At 37.5% G+C, this 21,243-nt stretch overlaps 1 protein-coding gene across 5 annotated transcripts in view; it reads left to right on the plus strand.

Annotated features, from left to right (window-relative positions):
* PAK5 (p21 (RAC1) activated kinase 5) overlaps positions 1-21,243 on the plus strand; it is a 386,653-nt gene that overhangs the window by 332,330 nt on the left and 33,080 nt on the right. For all 5 annotated transcript variants that reach the window (XM_079126870.1, XM_079126873.1, XM_079126871.1 and 2 more), the window contains one exon: positions 19,191-19,976. In XM_079126870.1, the coding sequence (XP_078982996.1) occupies positions 19,191-19,976 (786 nt within the window). The remainder of the gene's footprint in view (positions 1-19,190; positions 19,977-21,243) is intronic.

The following is a 21,243-nucleotide window of genomic DNA, read 5'->3' on the forward strand; positions in this document are numbered from 1 at the left end:
TTTTTGGATCCTCTAAATATAGAATCATGTCATCTGCAAATAGTGACAGTTTAAGTTCCTCTTTTCCTATTCGTATCCCTTTAATTTCTTTGGTCTGCCTAATTGCTCTGGCTAGAGTTTCGAGGACAATGTTGAATAGAAGTGGTGAAAGAGGACATCCCTGTCTTGTTCCCATTTTTAAAGGGAATGGTTTCAGTTTTTCTCCATTAAGAATGATGTTGGCCATGGGCTTAGCATAAATAGCCTTTGCAGTATTCAGGTATGTTCCTACCATCCCTATTTTTTCTAGTGTTTTGAGCATGAAGGGGTGTTGTATTTTGTCGAACGCTTTTTTCAATTGAAATAACCATATGATTCTTATTCTTAAGTCTATTGACATGATGGGTTATGTTTATTGATTCATGGATGTTAAACCATCCTTGCATTCCAGGGATGAACCCCACTTGATCGTGGTGCACAATTTTCTTAATATGTTTTTGGATACGGTTTGCCCATATTTTGTTAAGGATCTTTGCATGTATATTCATCAAGGATATTGGTCTAAAATTTTCTTTCCTTCATGTGTCTTTGCCTGGTTTGTGTATGAGGGTGATGTTAGCTTCATAGAATGAGTTCGGTAGGGTACCCTCCTTTTCTATTTCCTGGAATACTTTGAGAAGTATTGGAATGAGTTCATCTTTGAAGGTCTTATGGAACTCAGCTGAGAATCTGTCTGGTCCTGGGTTTTTCTTGAATGGTAGATTTTTAATGGCTTCTTCTATTTCATTGCTTAATATTGTTCTGTTTAAATTGTGTATGTCCTCCTGGTTCAGTTTGGGAGGAGCATATGTCTCTAGAAATTTGTCAGTGTCTTCGGTAGTTTCTATTTTGTTGGAATACAGATTTTCAAAGTAGCTTCTCATTATGTTCTGATTTCAGTGGTGTCTGTCGTGATATTTCCTTTTTCATCATGAATTTTAGTAATTTGAGTTTTCTCTCTCCTTCTCTTTGTTAGTATGGCTAAGGGTTGTTTACTTTGTCAAATAACCAACTTTTTGTTTTGTCAGTTTTTTGAATTGTTTCTTTTGTTTCAATTTCATAAATTTCAGCTCTGATTTTAATTATTTCCTGTCTTCTACTACTACTTTTGCTGTTATTCTGTTCTTCTTTTTCAAGGGCATTGAGCTGTAATGTTAAGTCATTTAGTTGTTGACTTTTCATTCTTTTCTGGAATGCGCTCCATGCAATGAATTTTCCTCTTAGTACCACTTCCATCGTGTCCCAGAGATTTTGATATGTTATATCGACATTCTCATTGACCTCTAAGAATTATTTTATCTCCTCCCTGATGTTTTTTGTTATCCATGTTTCATTCAAAAGCACATTATTTAGTCTCCAGGTGTTGGAGTAATTTCTGTTTTTTATTTTGTCATTGATTTCTATTATCAGTTCATTATGATCTGATAGAACACAAGGCAGTATCTCTATTTTTTTTTTGCATTTCCTAAGGGCTGCTTTGTGGCTTAACATATGGTCTACTTTTGAGAAGATTCAATGTGCTGCTGAGAAGAAAGTGTATCCGCTCATTGATGGATGGAATATTCTATATATGTCTATTAAGTCTAGGTTATTGATTGTGTTATTGAGTTCTATGGTTTCTCTGGTTGAATTTTGTGTGGAAGATCTATCTAGTGGTGACAGCAGTGTGTTAAAGTCACCCAGAATTATTGTGTTGTGGTCTATGTGATTTCTGAAATTGAGAAGGTTTTGTTTGATGTACAGGGATGTACCATTGTTTGGGGCATAAATATTTACTATCATTATGTCTTCCTGATTTATGGTTCCCTTAAGCAGTATGAAATGTCCTTCTTTATCACTTCTGACTAACTTTGGCTTGAAATCCACTTTATCTCATATAAGGATGGAAACCCCTGCTTTTTTACAGTCCATGTGCATGGTAGGTTTTTTCCCATCCTTTCACCTTTAGTCTGTGGATGTCTTTTTCTATGAGATGAGTCTCTTGCAGGCAGCATATTGTTGGGTCTTTCTTTTTAATCCATTCTGCCAGTCTATGTCTTTTGATTGATGAGTTAGGCCATTAATGTTCAAGGTTATTATTGAGATATGATTTGTATTCCCAGTCATTTGGCTTATTTTTGGTTTTTAAGTTGGCTTGGTTTCTCCTTTGAGTGGTTTTTCTCTAAGGTAGTTCCTCCCTTTGCTGACCTCCATTGTTGTTTTTCATTTCCTCCTCATGGAATATTTTGTTGAGAACATTCTGTAGCACAGGCTTTCTCTTTGTAAATTCTTTTAACTGTTGTTTATCATGGAAGGATTTTATTTCATCTTCAAATCTGAAGGTTAGTTTTGCTGGGTATAGGCTTCTTGATTGGCAACCATGTTCTTTCAGAGCTTGAAATATGTTGTTCCAGGCCCTTCTAGCTTTTAGAGTCTGGGTTGAGAAGTCGGGTGCTATCCGTATTGGTCTCCCCCTTTATGTAATCTGATGCTTTTCTCTCGCGGCCTTCAAAATCCTATCTTTATTTTGAATATTAGGCATTTTCATTATAATGTGCCTTGCTGTGGATCTGTTGCGATTTTGTGCATTTGGTGTTCTGTAAGCCTCTTGTATTTGATTTTCCATTTCATTCTTCAGGTTTGGGAAATTTTCTGATATTATTTCATTGGATAGGTTGTTCATTCCTTTGGTTTGTATCTCTGTGCCTTCCTCAATCCCAATAATTCTTAAATTTGGTCTTTTCCTGATGTTCCACAGTTCTTGGAAATTTTGTTCATGATTTCTTACCATCTTCTCTGTTTGGGCGACTTTATTTTCAAGATTAAATATTTTGTCTTCATTGTCTGAAATTCTGTCTTCCAAGTGGTCTAGTCCTTTGATGATGCTTTCCATTGAGTTTTTTATTTGGTTTATTGTTTCCTTCATTTCAAGGATTTTTGTTTGGTTATTTTTTGAGAATCTCTGTCTCTTCGTTGAAACGATCTTTTGCTTCCTGCAGGTGCTCTTTCAGCTTATTGGTATTATCATTCATTGCCTGCATTTGTTCTCTCATCTCGTCCTTTGCTTCAGGAATCATCTTAATCATGTATAATCTGAAGTCCTTTTCTGACATTTCTTCTAACATACTGTCATTGGATTCTATTAATATAGAATCTAGATTTGTTTGGATCATTTTCTTCCCTTGTTTTTTCATGTTGTTCATGTATCTTCCCCTCTAGCAGTGCAGATCTGGGGTATTGCAGATTTCTCCCTATAGGCTTATAGTGGCCCTATAGGTTTCCAAAACCCTTTCTTTAAGGGGAGATCAATATTAGCAGTGCCCAATTCAGAAACTATGCAATCATAGACCAAATAGCCCCTATGAGGACAATAACAAAATTGTCACAATAAACAGAATGAGTTCAAATATTATCTTTGATAAAACAAACAGATTTGCAATAAGGTCTGCAGTTTCTAATGGAGGACAAAGAGGATGAAGAGGGATGTAGAATGTGGCTGTTAATGGGATAAGAAAAGAATATACAGAAGTTCTGGATAATAGAAAGGGCAAGAGTATAATCAAAAGAAATCGGATGTTAGCATGCAAAAAAGGGAGAAAGAGACTCTGAGGGAACAGGTAAACAAAAGGAAAAGAGAGCAAGAAAAGTAAAGAAATAAAAACTTAAATTTTTTCAATAAAGTGAAAAAAGAAAATCTATAGTATAACAGTCATATAGTAATGAAACCTCCCAGTGTTCAGTAGCCTGATGCATGAGAAGTACCTGACAATGAGCTTCAAGTCTCCAGCAGGCGTCTCAGAATGGGATTTGCCCCACCTAAAGTTCAGAGCTATGGCTTCCAGGATTCTCCAAGATGGCCACTCTGGCTTCAAAATGTGTTGGCAAATAGGGAGCTGCAGCTCAGGGTGTAGAGGTGGTCAGGTGGAGGTCCTGGAGGTGGGATATGGTTGGTCAGGCAGGGGTCCTGGACATCGGGTGTGTTTGGTGTGGTTGTTGGATCCTGGAGGCTGGGTGCAATCAGTCGGTCTGGGGTTCCTGTGATAGGGCGCAGTCAGTTGGTCTGGGGGTCCTGGCAGCAGGGAGCAGTCAGTCAATGTGAGGGCCCCGGAGGCAGGGAGTGATCGGGCTGAGGGATCCTGGAGACGGGGCTCAGTCAGTCCGGTCAGGGGTCCTACGGGGCCTGGCTGTTGTCTCAAAATGGCGGCTGCCACGTGTAATCAAACCTGCAGGTACTGTAGCAGTGAACTTCCAGGCAGCAGCAGGCAGCTGGTGCTCCACTGGCGGTGGGCAATCAGTTTGCTGACTGTTGTCGGGTGATCTGGAGGTGAACCTCGTGCATTGGGTGATGGATATGTGTAAGGCAGGCAATGGACAGGCGAGAGGTAGGTAAGTGGCAGATGATAGACGCCTGACAGTGAGCAATCTGCATTCAAAAAAGGGGTCGATATGCTGGCAGATTGCAGATCATCACAGCAGACAAATGGGGTAAGCAGCAGGGGATTGATAAGCCACAAAAACTGCCTCCCAAGAAATAGATATTCTCTGCTTGAAACTGGAGTTACGGAGCAAGAAGGAAGGCAGCCTCCCTCTAGTCCGCCACCTTGGATCTCCCCTGTTTCCAAACTTGATTGCACATTGGAATCACCCAGGGAGAGCTAGAAACTAATTCCTGAACCACCGTGAGTGATGTAATTCGTCTGAGGAGAAACCCTGGTTCCAGGAATGCATGTAAGCTCCCCAGATAATGCCCCTATGCAGTTATTATTGAGAGTTACTGCCACTGAAGCTTCTGGATGAAGCAGAATCTCTTACTGCCTCAGTATTTCCTAAGGGCGATTATAAAAACCTCAAAGTGTAGTCTTGACACTTTCATTAGCTTTCAGAGAGACATGATCTTTTAAATGTGAACATACCTATATCTCAAATAAATAGATCTCCTTGGGATAAATGAGTCTTGTTTTGCAGAAAAAGAAAAGAACCACATGTTTTTATTCTGTATGTACTTATATCAATCAACGAAATGTTGTAGAGTTAGGACTTCTGCTCTATATAAGAAAATCCCTATATATTTGCAGGTTTCTCTGTGTGAGCCTGTGCAGATAGAGAAGCATCAGGCTCTACATGTGGACATGGTAGAGACTGAGGGTGAAGGGAGCTGCATAAACTCTGAATAGCATCCATTACATCACTAATTTGGCATTTGTTAAGAGTTGCATTTTCAAGATACATTTCCATATCTTTGGTTGGGTTTAACAGACGGGGATTTTTGTCCTCCTGGATTCAGTTACCTACCTACCCCACTGCTCCTGTTCTCTCTCCCTTTGATCTTCAGTATTTGACCAAGGTACATTATCCTTACCCATCAATTCCCTCATTTAATAATTGCCTTCCAACTTAAAATTCATGGTTCTCCTCATCTAGTGTTTGTTGCTACTATCTGCTGTCATTCTTCCATGACAATACCCGGAAAATATATTCTGGGTTGTATCCATTGTCCCACATTTTAGGAACTGCCCTCAGAGTTCTGCATATTTGTTGGAAACATCAAACAATTGTTTGACTTGATGCCATCCCAATATACTTCAGCAAAGAGATGATTTGCACATCATAAAAGACACAAATCATGGATGTAGAGTTTGCTCAATTTTTACGTAGGTATGCATTCTTGTGACCAAAACCTGGATCAAGAAAGAGAGCACTGTCAGGACTGAAAAAGCTTTCTTGGTCTCCTTTCCCTTGGGGAGACTATTATTCTGACTTTGATCACTAAAGAGAAATAGATGACTAACAGCTATGAATGTTGGGTAAATTTGACCTCAGAATTTAATAGGCTTAAAAGTTTCACATTTCTAAAATGTTTAAAAGATTTGGAACCCAGCTTTTCTCCTTTCTTGTTTCCATAGGGCATACTGTTTTCTTGGCATCTAAGACAAATCAATTTCCAAAATATGAAGTACATAATAACAGTACCAGCTTTGTACTTTAAAATGTTACTGAACTACCTAGCAGGTTTATTTCCAGATTAACACGTTTCTTCACATTTATTATGCCTTCAAGAGATAATTTTCACTTTTGTAAAGGTGGCTTGAAATGTCAGGCTGGAAGTGAAAACAACAGAAATTTTAAGTTTGGGACACTCAAAGGTAAAATTTTGTTGACTAAGTTAAACTAAATATGCCTTATGTTTCTCTATAGAACCTATACAAGAAAGCATATAATTTTGATCTTTAGTATTACATATTAGTAATAATTTAAGCATCATGTAATCAGATCATTTGGGGTTTTTGGGGGGTGGCAATTGATGCATAGACTACCCATTTTGTTATTAAAGTTTTGAGTGCCAAAATCTTGAACAAATACCATCTATCAAGATTTCTCTTTTGTTACAGACAAAATTTTAAAATATTTTAAAGGCTAATTATTTCAAAAACAACCAGCTTGTGTTTCCCCAATTCCCAGAAAGTTCTGACTTGTAAACAGAATTTAAAATTTAAACTCAAACTCAGAATTTCAAAATTCTTAAACTGTTTTGCTTCTGGAAACATGTGCTCCCCTTTTCCAAGGTATACATTTACATTCCTTTCACTGAATCACAGAAGGGGTAGAGCTTGTTCTTGTCAGCTTTTACTGATTTGTCTACAGACTCTAGGGGCTCATAGAGCATGCTGTATGTTGTATATTATATGGAGAGGCAGTATTTGTAATAGTCTAGAGTGGACCTTGCATTTGAATCTTGAACCCACCAGCTGAGTGTCATTAGGCAATAACTTGGCCTCTGCAAACCTCATTTTCATCCTTTGTATAATGTTGTAATAATGCTACATACCTCAGCGTCCTGTTGTGAAGACTAAATGTGAGAAAGACATTTCTCATCATCCTAGCACATAGTAAGTGTCTAATTTCTGTTAGTGTCTAGAAACTCTTTGAAACCAATTCAAGGATTGGTGGAAGTCATTTTATTCATATCAACTCAGATCAATAAATTCTTCATTAATGTGAGGACAGGAATGCTGCTAAATTCTTGTTTATGTCCGTTACGTCTGTGGCCTAAGGTCTAGCTAACCTACACCCAGCAAGAATGCAACAAACTTGCTCCTTCACTGCTGTTTCTTGAAAGTGCTTTGGGAGCAAGGCTGGGGTTCTCATGCTTAGCAATTGGTTTGGCCCTCCTCTGCTGCAGAACCACAGATTATAAATGAACCAAATGGTCCTTTGGTGCCATGTGTTCTCATCACACTGAGAAAGCAAATCCAGCTTATATGAATTTATTTTGGGGGTAGCCCATGAATCAAATACTATAAGAGGTATTTTTTGTTTGTTTGTTTTTCAAACTGTATAGCCTCTGATACTCTGGATCAGAGTTTAGGCAAATTTTTGATTAAAGGGCCCAACAGGAAATAGTTTATGCTTTGTGGGCCATATGGTCTCTGTTGCCACTACTCAACTTGGCCACTGTTGTGCATTAGCAGCCATTCACTGTATGAAAACAAGTGGGCATGGCTGTGTTCCAATAAAATATTATTTACAAAAATAAGCAATACCAGATTTGGTCCATGGACCAGAGCTTGCCAATCACCACTCTAAATTCATGTTGTCCAATAGAAGTAAAATGCAGACCACAAATACAAACCACATATTTTACATTTCCTTGTAACCATATTTCAAAAGGTCTTGATGTACTAAGACTTTTCAATGTTTAAACAATTTTAAAAGATGAAAGTGTAAATGTCTCAGAATAGAAGGAGACAGAGCCTTAAAAAATTAAAAATAGAACTACCATATGACCCAAAAGAAATGAAATCAGTGTGTCCAAGAGACATCTGCGTTCCTGTGGCCATCACAGCAGCATTCACAGTGACCAAAATATAGAGTCAAACCTCAGTGTCCATCAGTAGATGAGTGGATAAAGAAAAATGTGGTATATGTTTACAATGTTATGTTATTCAGCCTTAAAAAATGAAGGCAATCCCGTCATTTGTGGTAACATGGAAGAACCTGTAAATATCATGTTAAGTGAAATAAGCCAGGCACATGGTCTGACCTATAGGTGAGACCTAAAAAATTTAGATTTGTAGAAGGAAAAAGTAAAAGGGTCGTGACCAAATTGTGGATCAGGCAGGGTTGAGAGGATATTGGTCAAGGCATAACAAATTTCAGTGAGATGGGAAGAATAAGTTTGAGAGGTCTATTGTACCACATGGTGACTAGAATTAATAGCAATATATTCTTGAAAACTGAAAAAAAATACATTTAAGATTTGCAAAAAACACAATTGAAGAAGAGGAGTAGGAGAAAGGGACAGATGCCTTCCTTCTGAGTAACCTAAATTTGATGTAGCAGCCTGACACCTAATGACTCAATTATGAATATCTAAGTTACTATAGGAAACTTTGCATAATTACCAAACTGTTCATTTTCAACCTATTATGTATAGTCTATATAAATAGAACCAAAATAATAACCATGAGTCTGTACAAATTTCAAATAAGTGGAGCCATAAAAAGAAAGAGAAAAACAACTCACAGAGTGGCCATGCCCCCATTTGTCCTCTATGCTGACTCATCCTTCATGGACTAAAACAGAATAACTTAAGTTCTCTTGAGTTCTCACAAATCAAGAGACCCCACTCTCACGTCGTTAAGAAGTACTTTCCTTTTCCACAGGCACGTGAGACTTTGCTCCTTCTGGCAGTCTGGTTTATCTGTCCTAGTCTAAATTCGACCAGATACTAGCTTTTATGCTTCCTTGTTTTGCAGCTCCCTGCTCTGGTCAGCATAGAGGAAAAGCACTGGAATGAATTGGAGCTGACCTAAGATAGCCTCAGCATGGCTTATCTCTGACACTCCAACTGGCTAGCCCAAACTTGCTCACCTGGGAGGAGAAGGGGAGAAAATTCTGCTACTGCAAGGTTTCTTAAGACCTAGACTCAGAATCAGTAGAATGTTACTTCTGCTACCTTCCTTTGCATGGCAAGACACAGGACTATCCAGATTCAAAGGTAGGGGACATAAGTTCCACTACCTTCTATTGCAAAGAACTACATAGTCACATTGCAAAGGGAAGGAAACACTTGTGTCCAGTTTTTTTAAGGAACCTATCACAGAGACTCATCTCAATCTATAGGATCAGCCCCAGGTGACACACTCTAATGAATCCCTCTTTACTAACATGTATATTTATATCTCATCCTGAAATACTAGAAAATAAAATATTTGTTCATACATGGTTATACTCACTGATACCTGGTCAAGCTGAGATAGCAGCTCTATTCACAGTTCTGTGTTTGTCTCAGGTTTTCATTATCCAATCCCTTTTCTTTTATCAGGATATTATCAGTGAATATCTGGATCATAACTCAAATTACTCCCCTTGCCATCCCTGAAGTTCATGTGGATGTCCTGGTCAATGCCAGCTCTGGCAAATTAGCCTGGGTTTACTTGATAAGAATAAGATAAAGTCTGTCTTTGCTTCCGATTCACTTCTCATTTCAGTGTACTGTTTTTTTTAAATGTCTTTTTTTTTTTTTTTTTTTTTTTTTGCGGTGCTGGGGATTGAACCCAGGGCCTTGTGCTTGCAAGCCAAGCACTCTACCAACTGAGCTATATCCCCAGCCCTCAGTACTGTTTTTTATTTCTGGAATTACTATAGTGATTATCCTCATGATCTATTAGTCAGGTGATTCCTACTGCTATAACACACAGGGTTAGTCAGTTTTCTATCACTATAACCAAATACCTGAGAAAATCAACTTAAAAGGAGGAAAAACTTATTTTGGCTCACAGCTTCAGAGATTTCAGCCCATGTTTGCTTGTGTCTATTGTTTCTTGGGACCTCTGGTGAAGCAGAACACCATGGTAGGGAACACATGATAAAGCAAACCTGTTCACCTCATGGCGGATCAGAAGCAAAAATAGGAAGGAATTGGGGTTCCAAAATCCGCTTGAAGACCAAACCTCCAATGGCCTAACTTCTTCCCATGAGGCCCTTCACCTCTTAAACTTTCTACCATCTCTTAATAATACCATCAGCCTTCAACACAGGAGCTTTTGAGGGACATTTAAGATGGAGACAGTAACACTAATCCTTAAGCTGTACAAAATACAGATTGAGCATTGCTAATCTATAAATTCAAAATAATCTAGAATCCTAAACTTTTCAAACCCTATTCAAACTATTCAGACAGTTTAACTTTTCAAACTATTCAGAGAGTTTCGGATTTCAGAGCATTTGAATTTCAGAATTTTGGACTAGAGCAGTTCAACCAGCTCTCTAAACAAATATTCCAAAATCTTAGAAATTCTGCAATCCCAAACATTTTGTAATGAGGGATACTCAACCAGTAAGAGTTAATCTCTCATTCCATAGCAAATATAGTTTTCCTGACCAGAAAGTGGCTTTCCTCATGATCCACCTATGCTCTGTCATGGCCTAGCAACTAGACCATGGGATGCAAAGGCTATTCCATGGCTCTGTCATACCTAAGAAACTAAGAGTATCCTGCTAGACTTTCTCCATCCAGGTGGCAGACAGAAGGATAAAGAAGAAAGGTTGTTTGGTTTTTTTCGTAACTTTTACCTGGAAGGGAACCTGTAACATCCTACTCATATTCTATGGGAGAATTGGTCCTATGACTCCATCTGGATGTAAGAATGCTGGAACACGGGTCCCTGGGTGGGAAGAAAAACTTGATATAATGGAAGAGGAACACACATATTTGGTGGTCACCTAGCATGTTCATCACAGTGATGGAGAATGTTGATGCCTAAGACCATTTGTTGGTAACAAGGGATTTTGTCTTAATTCATTTTTAAAACTTATTTTGTGGAATATTTATCTCACAAAGGTATTTTACATCCCGCATCTTTTAGGTATTTTAGGCCAATCTTTATTACTTCAGTCATTGCTGAGGCAATCTACTGCCGCTGAACTCAATTGCACCACTTACTCTGATTTCTGATACAGTGGCTCTTTGTTGTCACCTGTGGGATGCCTACAGCAGCCTGCTCAACAGGAGATGGGAAAAGTAGCTGCAAACATCCAAGTTCATTTCCTGGAGTGGCCAGTTTGAGACACTCTTCACAGCTCTGCAGAACTGAGCCCCTTTGACCACAAACAACCAACCTTGGAAATACACCCTTGACTTGAACTTCTCCTCTCTCCCATTAGCACTCTCCCCACTGTTCTTGCCTCATTTTCCAAAAGAAACTACTCTGCTTTGGGAAAGCCCTGGATAAGATGTGAATGTAGTACATGAAATATCTAAAGAATGATATTTAATTCTGTTTACTACCCCAGTTAAGAAAGCAATCATTGAATCTTATCTCATTTGTCTCAGAATACTCCCATCCCATCCCAGAAACATTTTTTTTTTACAAAATGAATAAATAAACAGATACTTATCAACAAATAATAGTCAAATTTCCATAATCAGAAATTAACAAATAATGTTAAATTCCCAACTGCAGTACTCGTAGTCTCAAACCAAGGTAAAACACTTGTGATTATTAATTGGTTGGACTAATTGACCTTGATCCCCATGTTCTAAGCAGTGAAAACCCAGTCTACAAACTTTCCATATTTGCTTTTCCAAGTTAACAATAAATAGAAAGACACCTTCAGGAGTTGTTCTTTAATGTAACCCCCTCTGTACCATGATACTGCTGTACCTTAGAAGGTAGAGAAAATGGCAAATAATCATTTTCTAATCAGTAAGCTACAAAATTCACCAGTCCATTCTATTTGTGCAAAATGTAACAGTATTTTTAGTTAGTGAAAAAGCTTATTTGAATTCCATGTGATTAAGAGGATTACAACATTTATTAAAAGGCTCTTTATGGTTAGAAACATTTACCAGCACCCGCAATTTGAGATATATTGCCCAAATTGTCTTATGCTCCAGGGATATATAAAATACTCCACTGTTTACCCAATTTTCCCTGTCCCTAATGATTAACAACAAAATCATACAACCATATATATGTATGATATGGCTAGCAAAAAATTATATATATATATTATATATGTATGAAAGAAAATAGACATGAGATCTTATGATATTATAAAACCCAAACAAGATTCAGCATTTTTCCCATACGGGTCCAAGTATCTCAGATCTGCCAGTTTTTATTGTGATGATACGCCCAGCTCTTTCCAGCTACATGCTTTAATAAAAACAAAGGATCTGGTTCTCTACAGAGTGAGGACTTAGGTAGACAGTTTCGAAGTAGATACTTGCTGGGAGAGTGTTGGTTTATTCTTGAGTCATAGGAATATTTGGCTTATTGGCCTCCTGAGAAGTATTTACCCAGAAGGACAAAATACAGGTACAAAGAAGATATTGTTTTTGAAAAAGAAATGTGAGTTCTTATTAGAGCAAAGCTGTTAATTACACACTTCATTATAGTCAAGGTCAATACAGTCTATGAGAGGAGAGGCACTTTTTCATCTCTTCGCCAGGAACAAGGGGAGACAGCTGTTCTCTCGGACAGATCCATTATAGCTTATCACCAGCCGCCAGCCTGTGGAAGGAGCACTGTGAAATATGGCCGCTGTCACCAGAAGCCAGAACAGATGCAGAGCTGGTCCAGGGTACAATGGAAAGACAATGAGAGCCACGACTTCAAATAGATTGGGTTGCATTGATTTTTAATGCCTAGCGGTTCCACAGAATAAAATTCACAGATATTCTTGCAGTTATTTTATTATTGATTCCCCTAAAACTGCACAATCTTGCTTTCATAAACCTCAGATGCTGACAATATTAAATAGCGGTTCTCCCATTCTAAAGCCTAGTTAAACAGTGTTGGAAAATTGAACATGTTTGCATTTCTTCATTATTGCTTTACCAGTTATGATTCCATAAGTGAAACAAGAGTCAGCAAAACAAATCTTGCTTCTTTTCTGGTTTAACTGGCCTTCCTGATCAAATAAGATCAGGATTTTTTTTACCTTTACATTTTTAGGCTGCTCATCAACGTGTTTTCCTAAATATTTAGATTTTGTGAATCTGTGCTCATTAAGAATGAGTTAATGGTTTTCACTGAAACAGGGAAAACATGTGCTTCCTTGAAAAGTGATGCATTTACTCAATCCACTAACATTTTCAAATGCTGAAAATGAGATCCAAGAAATGGAGTGGCTCAGTTAGAGAATACTTTATTTTCTTGGGTTTTTGTTTGTTTGGTGGTTCTGGATTTTGTTTGTTTTATTTTGCTCTTATAGATACATTCAAATTTCTTCTTGTAATGTCTGCTACCAACTTTCAGTTTTGCGGTACGCCAATTTTATTCATCAAGTAAATTTAAGCATTCTAGCTTCAAAGTAAGCTCACGAAGCTAAAGAAACAAGGGTGCCTAAGTGGTAAAATCTATTAAGGCTGCCATTTTGGTTAAACATAAAAATATTTCACCTCCACAGGAAACAGGAAAGTATTGAACAGTGTAGCTCCCAACATTGACTATAGCATCAAGTAATTTTAACACAATATGTTTGTATACTAAACAGTATAAGTGTATATGTAGAACACAATATCTATAACACACTACTATATTCTATATATTATTAAATATATATTTAATACTATTTGTGTGTGTGTATGTGTGTGTGTGTGTATGTATACTGCTGGCTCCTATTATACCAAAAGGCATATTTCTGCAATATTTTTATTATAAAAGTAAGCTGATTGCAGAAAATCTGGAAAAAATGTGCTAATTCCATTATATCTATAGTCTGAACCACAGACCAGCAGGAGCAGCACCTGAGAGCTTCTTAGCACATCAGGTCCCTCCCCAGACCTCAGGAATCAGAATCTCCCTTTAACAGTGTCCTCGGATGATTTGTACGCACAGTAAATTTAAGAAGAACTAATCTAAAATATGAATCACCCTTACTCTCCCCACCCAGAGATGACCACTGTCAATATTCTGGTGTGCTTCCAATACTCTTTCTTTTCTATACCTATCTTTCAATTTAAATTTTTAAAGTTTAATTTTGTTAAATTTTTGACTCATACATTATGTTTTTAAGAAATATCAATAGAGTTCTGATGATTTGAAAGTTTTTAGGGTTTTTCTTTGTAAGCTGTAATGAGGATTATTCATTTTAATAGCAATTATAATTAATTTGAGGTAACTTCTGTTTAAATTCAAGAGAGTTGTGGTTTATATCTAAAGCTACAAATAGGTATTTTTAAAGTCTTCTACTTAAATCCTATTTCTTCCAGTTTATAAAACTGAGATTTCTTTCTATTATTTGTAGCTTCCTTTTTCCCAAAATCATCAACCTAATTTATGCAACAATTACTGAAAAAAATTAGTTTAATAACTAATAATAAATAACTACATTTATTTTTACTTTCTATATGCCAGGATACACGTCATCTCTTTGACATGTATTCTTTTATTGGATCATCACAATAACCCTATGAGCTAAGGATTTGTTCTTGCCATTTTAAGGATTAGAAACTGTGGTTTGAGGGTTAGGAGCATAGCTCAGTGGTAGAGCACATGCCTAGAATGCGTAAGGCTCTGGATTCAGTCCCTGGCACCACAAAAAAACAGATGAAAATTTAAAAAAACACCTGTGTTTGCAAAGGTTAGGTGAAAGTATTCCTTTTTCCTCCATATCCCCCCCCAGCATTTATTATTATTTGTATTCTTGATGACTGCCATTCTGACTGGTATGAGATCAAATCTCAGTGTAGTTTTGATTTTCATTTCTCTAATTGCTAATGATGTTGAACATTTTTTCATGTATTTGGTGGTCATTTTTTATTTCTTCTTTTAAGAAGTGTCTGTTTTCAGTTCATTTATTAATTGGGTTATTTGTTTTTTCTGGTGTAAATTTTTTTTCAGCTCTTTGTATAGTCTGTAAAATAGTCCTGTGACAGAAAAGTAGCTATCAAAGATTTTCTCCATTTTGGGTGTTCTCTTTTCACATTCCTTATTGTTTTGCTGTGCAGATGCTTTCTAATTTGATGTTGTCCCATTTATTAACTCGGTATTATTCCTGAGCTTTAGGGGTCCTAATGGGAAAGTTGTTGCCTGTGTGAAAAGCTGGAGCATTAACCCTACATTTTCTTCTAGAAGTTGCATAGTTTCTCGTACAATTCCAAGGTCTCATCCATTTTTAATTGATTTTTGTTCAGGATGAGAGATAAGGGCCTAGTTTCATTCTGCTACATACAGATAACCAGTTTTCCCAGCACCATTTGTTAAAAAGGCTGTGTTTTTTCCAATGTATGTTTTTGGTACCTTTGTCAAGGATCAGATGACTGTATCTATATGGGTTTGTCTCTGGATCTTCTATTCTGTGTCATTGGTCTATATTTCTATATTTATGCCAGTACCATGCAGTTTTTAATTACTATAACTCTTAGTTTAATTTGAAGTCAAGTATTGTGTTGCCTGCAGCATTGATTTTTTTTTTTTTTTTTTTTTTTTTTTTGTCTTAAAATTGCTTTGACTATTCTGGGTCTTTTATTTTCCAAATGAATTTTAGGACTGGTTTTTCAAGTTATGTAAACAATGCCATTGATATTTTGATGAGGTCAAAAATCCAATGCATTGAATCTGCATATTGTAGTATGGTCAATTTAACAATGTTACTTCTGTAAATTAGTACAACCACTGTGGAAATCAATATGGAGGCTCCTTAAAAGAGCAGGCATGGAGCCACCATATGCCACTTCTCTCTCAGTAAAGAATTAAAGACATCTTACTACAGTGACACATGTATACCCATGTTTATAGCAGCATAATACAATAACCAAACTATGAAACCAAACTAGGTGTCCATCAATGGATGAATGGATTTTAAAAATGTGGTATATATACATACAATGGTGTTTTATTCAGCTATAAAGAAAAATGAAATTATGGCATTTGCAGGAAAATGGATGGAACCAGAGACCATCATGTTAAGTGAAATAAATCAAACTCAGAAGGTCAAGGATACCACATTTTCTCTCATATGGAAACTAGAGAGGAAAAAGCAAAAGAAAGTTGGGGATGGGTCTCCTAAAAATCAAAGGGAGATCAGTAGAGGAAAGGGACCAAGAGGTGGGAGATGGAGAAGGAGGGAAGAAATGCTCGGGAGTGTTATTAGCCAAATTATATCATTAGATTGTACGCATGTATGAATATGTAACAACAAATCCTACCAATATGTACAAATATAAAGCACCAATAAAAAAATGTGGGAAAAAAGAAAAAGTTTAGGTAACTTGCCTGATATCACATAGCTTTTAATTGCTCTACACCTAAGATTCAAAACAATGGTAATAAATGCTATATTTTAAAAACACATTTCTTATTCAATAGGCAATCTTTTCTTTTAAATGGCATTTAGCTCATAATAATATTTATATTTCTTCTACATTAACAAAATACAGAATTCTATTTATTGGATTTATTGCTATAAATTTGCAGGTGAACTGAGCATACTTCACTGGCTATATGGTGACAAGTGGACAGAAACAGCAGACTCCTCAGTTCTGAGACTACAGATTAATTTTTACACAAAAAGTGACCCCCTACTATCCCACAGAACTCTGAATGAACCCCCTATTACACTGAACAATGTACAGAAGAGATATTAATCAAAGCAATCTTGGAAAACTAATTTGAATGGAAATTGTAAAGTTGAAGTCAGGATGATCTTGACATAAATGCTGAACTCTAGTTAATAAAGGTGTTTCCCTTGTTAGAGTGGGTTAATAATGCTAAAACTGCTATATGATTATCCTGAGATTGAGTAAGTAAGTGAATGACAGATGGTAGGATCCACATTTTCATTGTTGGTGAGGCAAGTTACAGGTAAGTAAGGGGAAAGGATAAAATGAATCCTGGTGGTACTAGATTAGATTCAGAGACATCCGTATGAATTCATATTTAGTTTAATGTAGATATAGAAGGCTAGATATAATTCTAAATGTGTGTGTATATATCAGTTAGTATACAAACACATATTCTTTAGCTTTCTTCCCTGGGAGGAGCTAGAAGCAGTAACACCCAGCTACTGATCACAATCCCAATCTTCATTTCTAAGATCATTTTCCAAGAAAGGAACCAGAGTTCCTTGAAGAAATGACTGATTTGGAGGCAGAGGCAGGGCAAATACAAGATGAACCTAGAACATCTGGTAGTTATGGATAGCAAGGAAGTGTTCAGAACATAAAAGGAAAAAAGATTTACAAAGGGATCCTGCAGCCAACCTGAAAGAACTCCCAGTGACATAAGCTGGAACATTTTGAGCAACAAAGTATCAAACATGGGATTGGTAACCTAAAGTAATTAATAAATATCCATGAGTCTTTCCATACTGATACAAATAAAAAGGGGACCCTAAGCAAGTTTCCTGTACAGGATGCCAAATATTCTATCTGGATATCCACTCCCCAAAGGAGGTACTAGAGCTTAACTGCCCAACACTTGAGTATGACCTGCACCTGTGTCTTGCTTCCAAGGGGAAAGGGTAGGGTATAACTTATGGTACAGAGGCCTGGCAAACACTACCTCACCCAGTGACCAAGGTTAGCATGATCAGTAGTAAATCATGTTGATGGTGTTCACACAGTAGATGAGGTGATGAAAATGCTACCCTGCATCTCATTCCCAAAACCTATAACCCCAGTTTAACCATGAGAAAAACAGACAAATCCAACTTAGGGTTATTCTGCAAAAGACTGGTACTTAATTAGTACTCCTCAAAACTGCCAAGGAAAGTCTTAGAAATTGTCACAAACCAGAGGAGACTCAGAACACATGACAGATAAATGATATCCATAGTCATCCTGGAAGGGACCCTAGAGGCACAGGAGAAAACTAATGAAATCCTGATAAAGGTGAAGTTTCATTAAGAGTAAGGCAATGCAAGGAAATACCAAATGAGGGATCTATGAGAACTTTCTGCATTTCCTTTGTAACTTCTCTATTAACCCAAAAATATTCTAAAGCAGAAAGTTTATAGCAAAGAAAAGGGAATAGATAAAATTGTTACTTCAAGACTATTTGGAAGAAAAGGACAAAATCTTTTCTTTGCCATGAATAGTTTGAAAAACTCTGATTTGTAAAACATAAGCTCCAGGGCAGCTTAGTCTTCTTTGTCCAGTTTGAAGTTTCCTATTGTACTAAATGAGATGGTTTTGAACTCTTTGCTACTCTCAAAAGTATTTTTCTCTTGAAATCCTGGAAGTTACAACACTCTGTTCTTTGTTCTTTTATCCACCCCCATCATATTTTGCTGCAAACTTTGTCATTGTCAAGGCATAGTTGACTGGCTCTGTAAGCGATTTGCTGTTTCTGTCTGTTCCTTATAATCTGGTGTTATTTAGGTTCATTAACGGGAACAATTTGTCACTAAGATCCAGGTACAACTGTATTATTACCAAGCCATCCAAAATTCAGTGATGATGATACGTGGAAGCGTGGACACAGCAGGCATACAGTTACGTATTTAATAAGGATATCACATTTGATTACAAATTAAACTACTCGATAACCTCCTTGCTATTCCCTAGTCACAGTTTCAGAAAGTGGCACTCTGTTCAATAAAGTCTCATAACATCAATTATGTCTTCCATAAATACACACAAAAAATGCGCACCCATTTCTAGTTAATACTCAAGCTTAATAGGTTTGCAAATCATCTGAATAATGAATGTAAAACAATGACAGATATGCTTTTTATAACCAAATCATTATGAACCCCAAATTTAATAATCACGAGTTTGTTAGATGGCTAGGTTTATTATTTAGGTGCAAAAACAGGGGCAAGAATAAAGCTGGTAAATAAGACAATGATAGCCTAGATAGTCTTCTAAGTAGATTTTTGATGTTTAATTAATATCTCTGCTGAGATAAGTAAGGATAAATTTGCAAGCTGTGATTGTTTTTTATTTGCCACTGAAATCAATCAAGCATTTTTTTCTTTACCATTGTTCCCTTTTCTTTCTTTTTTAATAAAATGTTCCTGACATGTGCTTTCTTTTCTTTATTATTTCTTTTCCTCCCCCTCCTCCCCCTCCCCCTCCTCCTCCCCCTCCCCCTCCTCTCCCTCCTCCTCCTCCAACAAGATGTTCCTGGAGTCTGTTTTCTTCTGTTGTTTAAATTGGATGACATGGAGGTAGAATTCTTCCAGCAATATTTTAAGCTTGAAATGTTTTCTTTAAACAATATTCCCTTTGTTATTCCCAGACAATCGTTAGAGGAAACAAACCCTGCAAGGAAACCTCCATCAATGGCCTGCTGGAGGATTTCGACCACATCTCCGTGACTCGCTCCAACTCCCTAAGGAAAGAAAGCCCACCCACCCCGGATCAAGGAGCCACCAGCCATGGTCAAGGCCACTCTGAAGAAAATGGCTTCATCACCTTCTCACAGTATTCCAGTGAATCTGACACCACTGCAGACTACTCCACCGAAAAGTACAGGGAAAAGAGTCTCTACGGAGACGACGCGGATCCATACTACAAAGGTAGCCATGCAGTCAAGCAAAACGGGCATGTCATGAAGATGAAGCATGGGGAGGCCTACTATTCTGAGACGAAGCCTTTGAAAACTGATATCGTCAGATTTCCCGTCGATTATCACACACACTTGGACTCACTGAGCAAACCAAGTGATTACAGTGACTTCAAATGGGACTATCAGCGAGCCTCTAGCAGCTCCCCGCTGGATTACCCATTCCAATTCACGCCTTCTAGAACTGCAGGGACCAGCGGGTGCTCCAAGGAGAGTCTGGCGTACAGTGAAAGTGACTGGGGTCCCAGCCTGGACGACTATGAGAGGAGGCCAAAGTCCTCATACGTGAATCAGATCAGCCCTCAGCCGGCCATGCGGCAGAGGTCCAGGTCAGGCTCAGGACTCCAGGAACCCATGATGCCGTTCGGAGCAAGTGCATTTAAAACCCATCCCCAGGGACACTCGTACAGCTCCTACACCTACCCTCGCTTGTCGGAGCCCACAATGTGCATTCCAAAGGTAACAAGTGCTGCCTGTTTTCTCTCAGCATCCCCAAAGGAGGTACTAGAACTGACTTCCTATGTAGTCAGATTCAAAAGAGTTTGCTTGTCTTTTCAGTGGGAATCTGTACCCAAATCCCACCTTATTTCCACCTAAGTGCAGATGCTTTAAGACAAGGTACTTATTTCATTAAATTCAAAATTTGTCATTTAAGATCTCCTATGAGGTTTCTGATTAAAAAGCAAAGAAAATCTTATCTAGTTGAAAGATTTTCTGATGTCCTACTGTTAAATATTCTGGTTTCATATTTTGTTAAGATCTTTTTTTAAGGAGTGAACAATTGAAGGCAATGAGAGGGAGTGAGTAATAAAGTAGATACCACATTCTTCCAAAGTCTACATGGTCCTGTTGAACAGGAAACAAAAATCCGGAAAATGTGGTAAGTTTTACAAAGCTAATTTTATCCAACTCCAGGTACAGGTCTACATTTTAAGAGTATGTTCTTATGACAATCTTAGTGTTAAAATACCACCTTTTTCTATGAAATTTGGGGGGTAATAGTAACTAGTCGTTGGATTATTTTTGGTGTACTTTCCTGTTGTTGTAATTCCTATCTTGACTTTTCTGTTTTTAATGTTTTAAATGTTGACTGTTAGAAATTTGCTTTGAAATTAGATTGGTCCATGATATACCAAAGTTGGAGAAACACTGTTGGAGAAGTTACTGAATCTTAATTCAAAGCACAGACTGCCATGAGAATGTAAGCCTTTTGTCTTAGAGAGTTTGCAAGGAGTTGATTTTTCCATGGTAACTTAAAAATGTTCTTGTGCCTCACCAGTACAACAAAAATAAAAATGCAGTGTTTTGTGGTAGATTGTGAATTACACAAAGATCTCAAGTCATTTGAGAGGGACATGACTTCTAGCATGGACATGATCTATATCTGTACCAAGAGCTTTGTGCTCAACAGTTTGATGAGCAGTACAACAAACTCTGGAAGGAAAGTGGGTTAGTTAGATTTTCATCTCTGTGACAGAAAACACCTGACAAGAACGATTTAGATGAGGAAAAGTTTATTTGAGCTCATAGTTTCAAAGATTTTAGTTGATCATTGTCCAACTCCATTGCTTTCAACCCAAGGTGAGGAAGAGCATCATGGCAGAAAGGCGTGGTAGAGGAAAACAGCTCACCTATGATAGCCAGGAAGCATAGGGAGAGGAGCCAGGGGGATAAGATATAACCCCAAGGCTACACCCCCAGTGACTCACCTCCTTCAGTCAATCCC

Source organism: Sciurus vulgaris, assembly GCF_902686455.1.
Source record: "Sciurus vulgaris genome assembly, chromosome: 2".
NCBI lineage: Eukaryota > Metazoa > Chordata > Mammalia > Rodentia > Sciuridae > Sciurus > Sciurus vulgaris.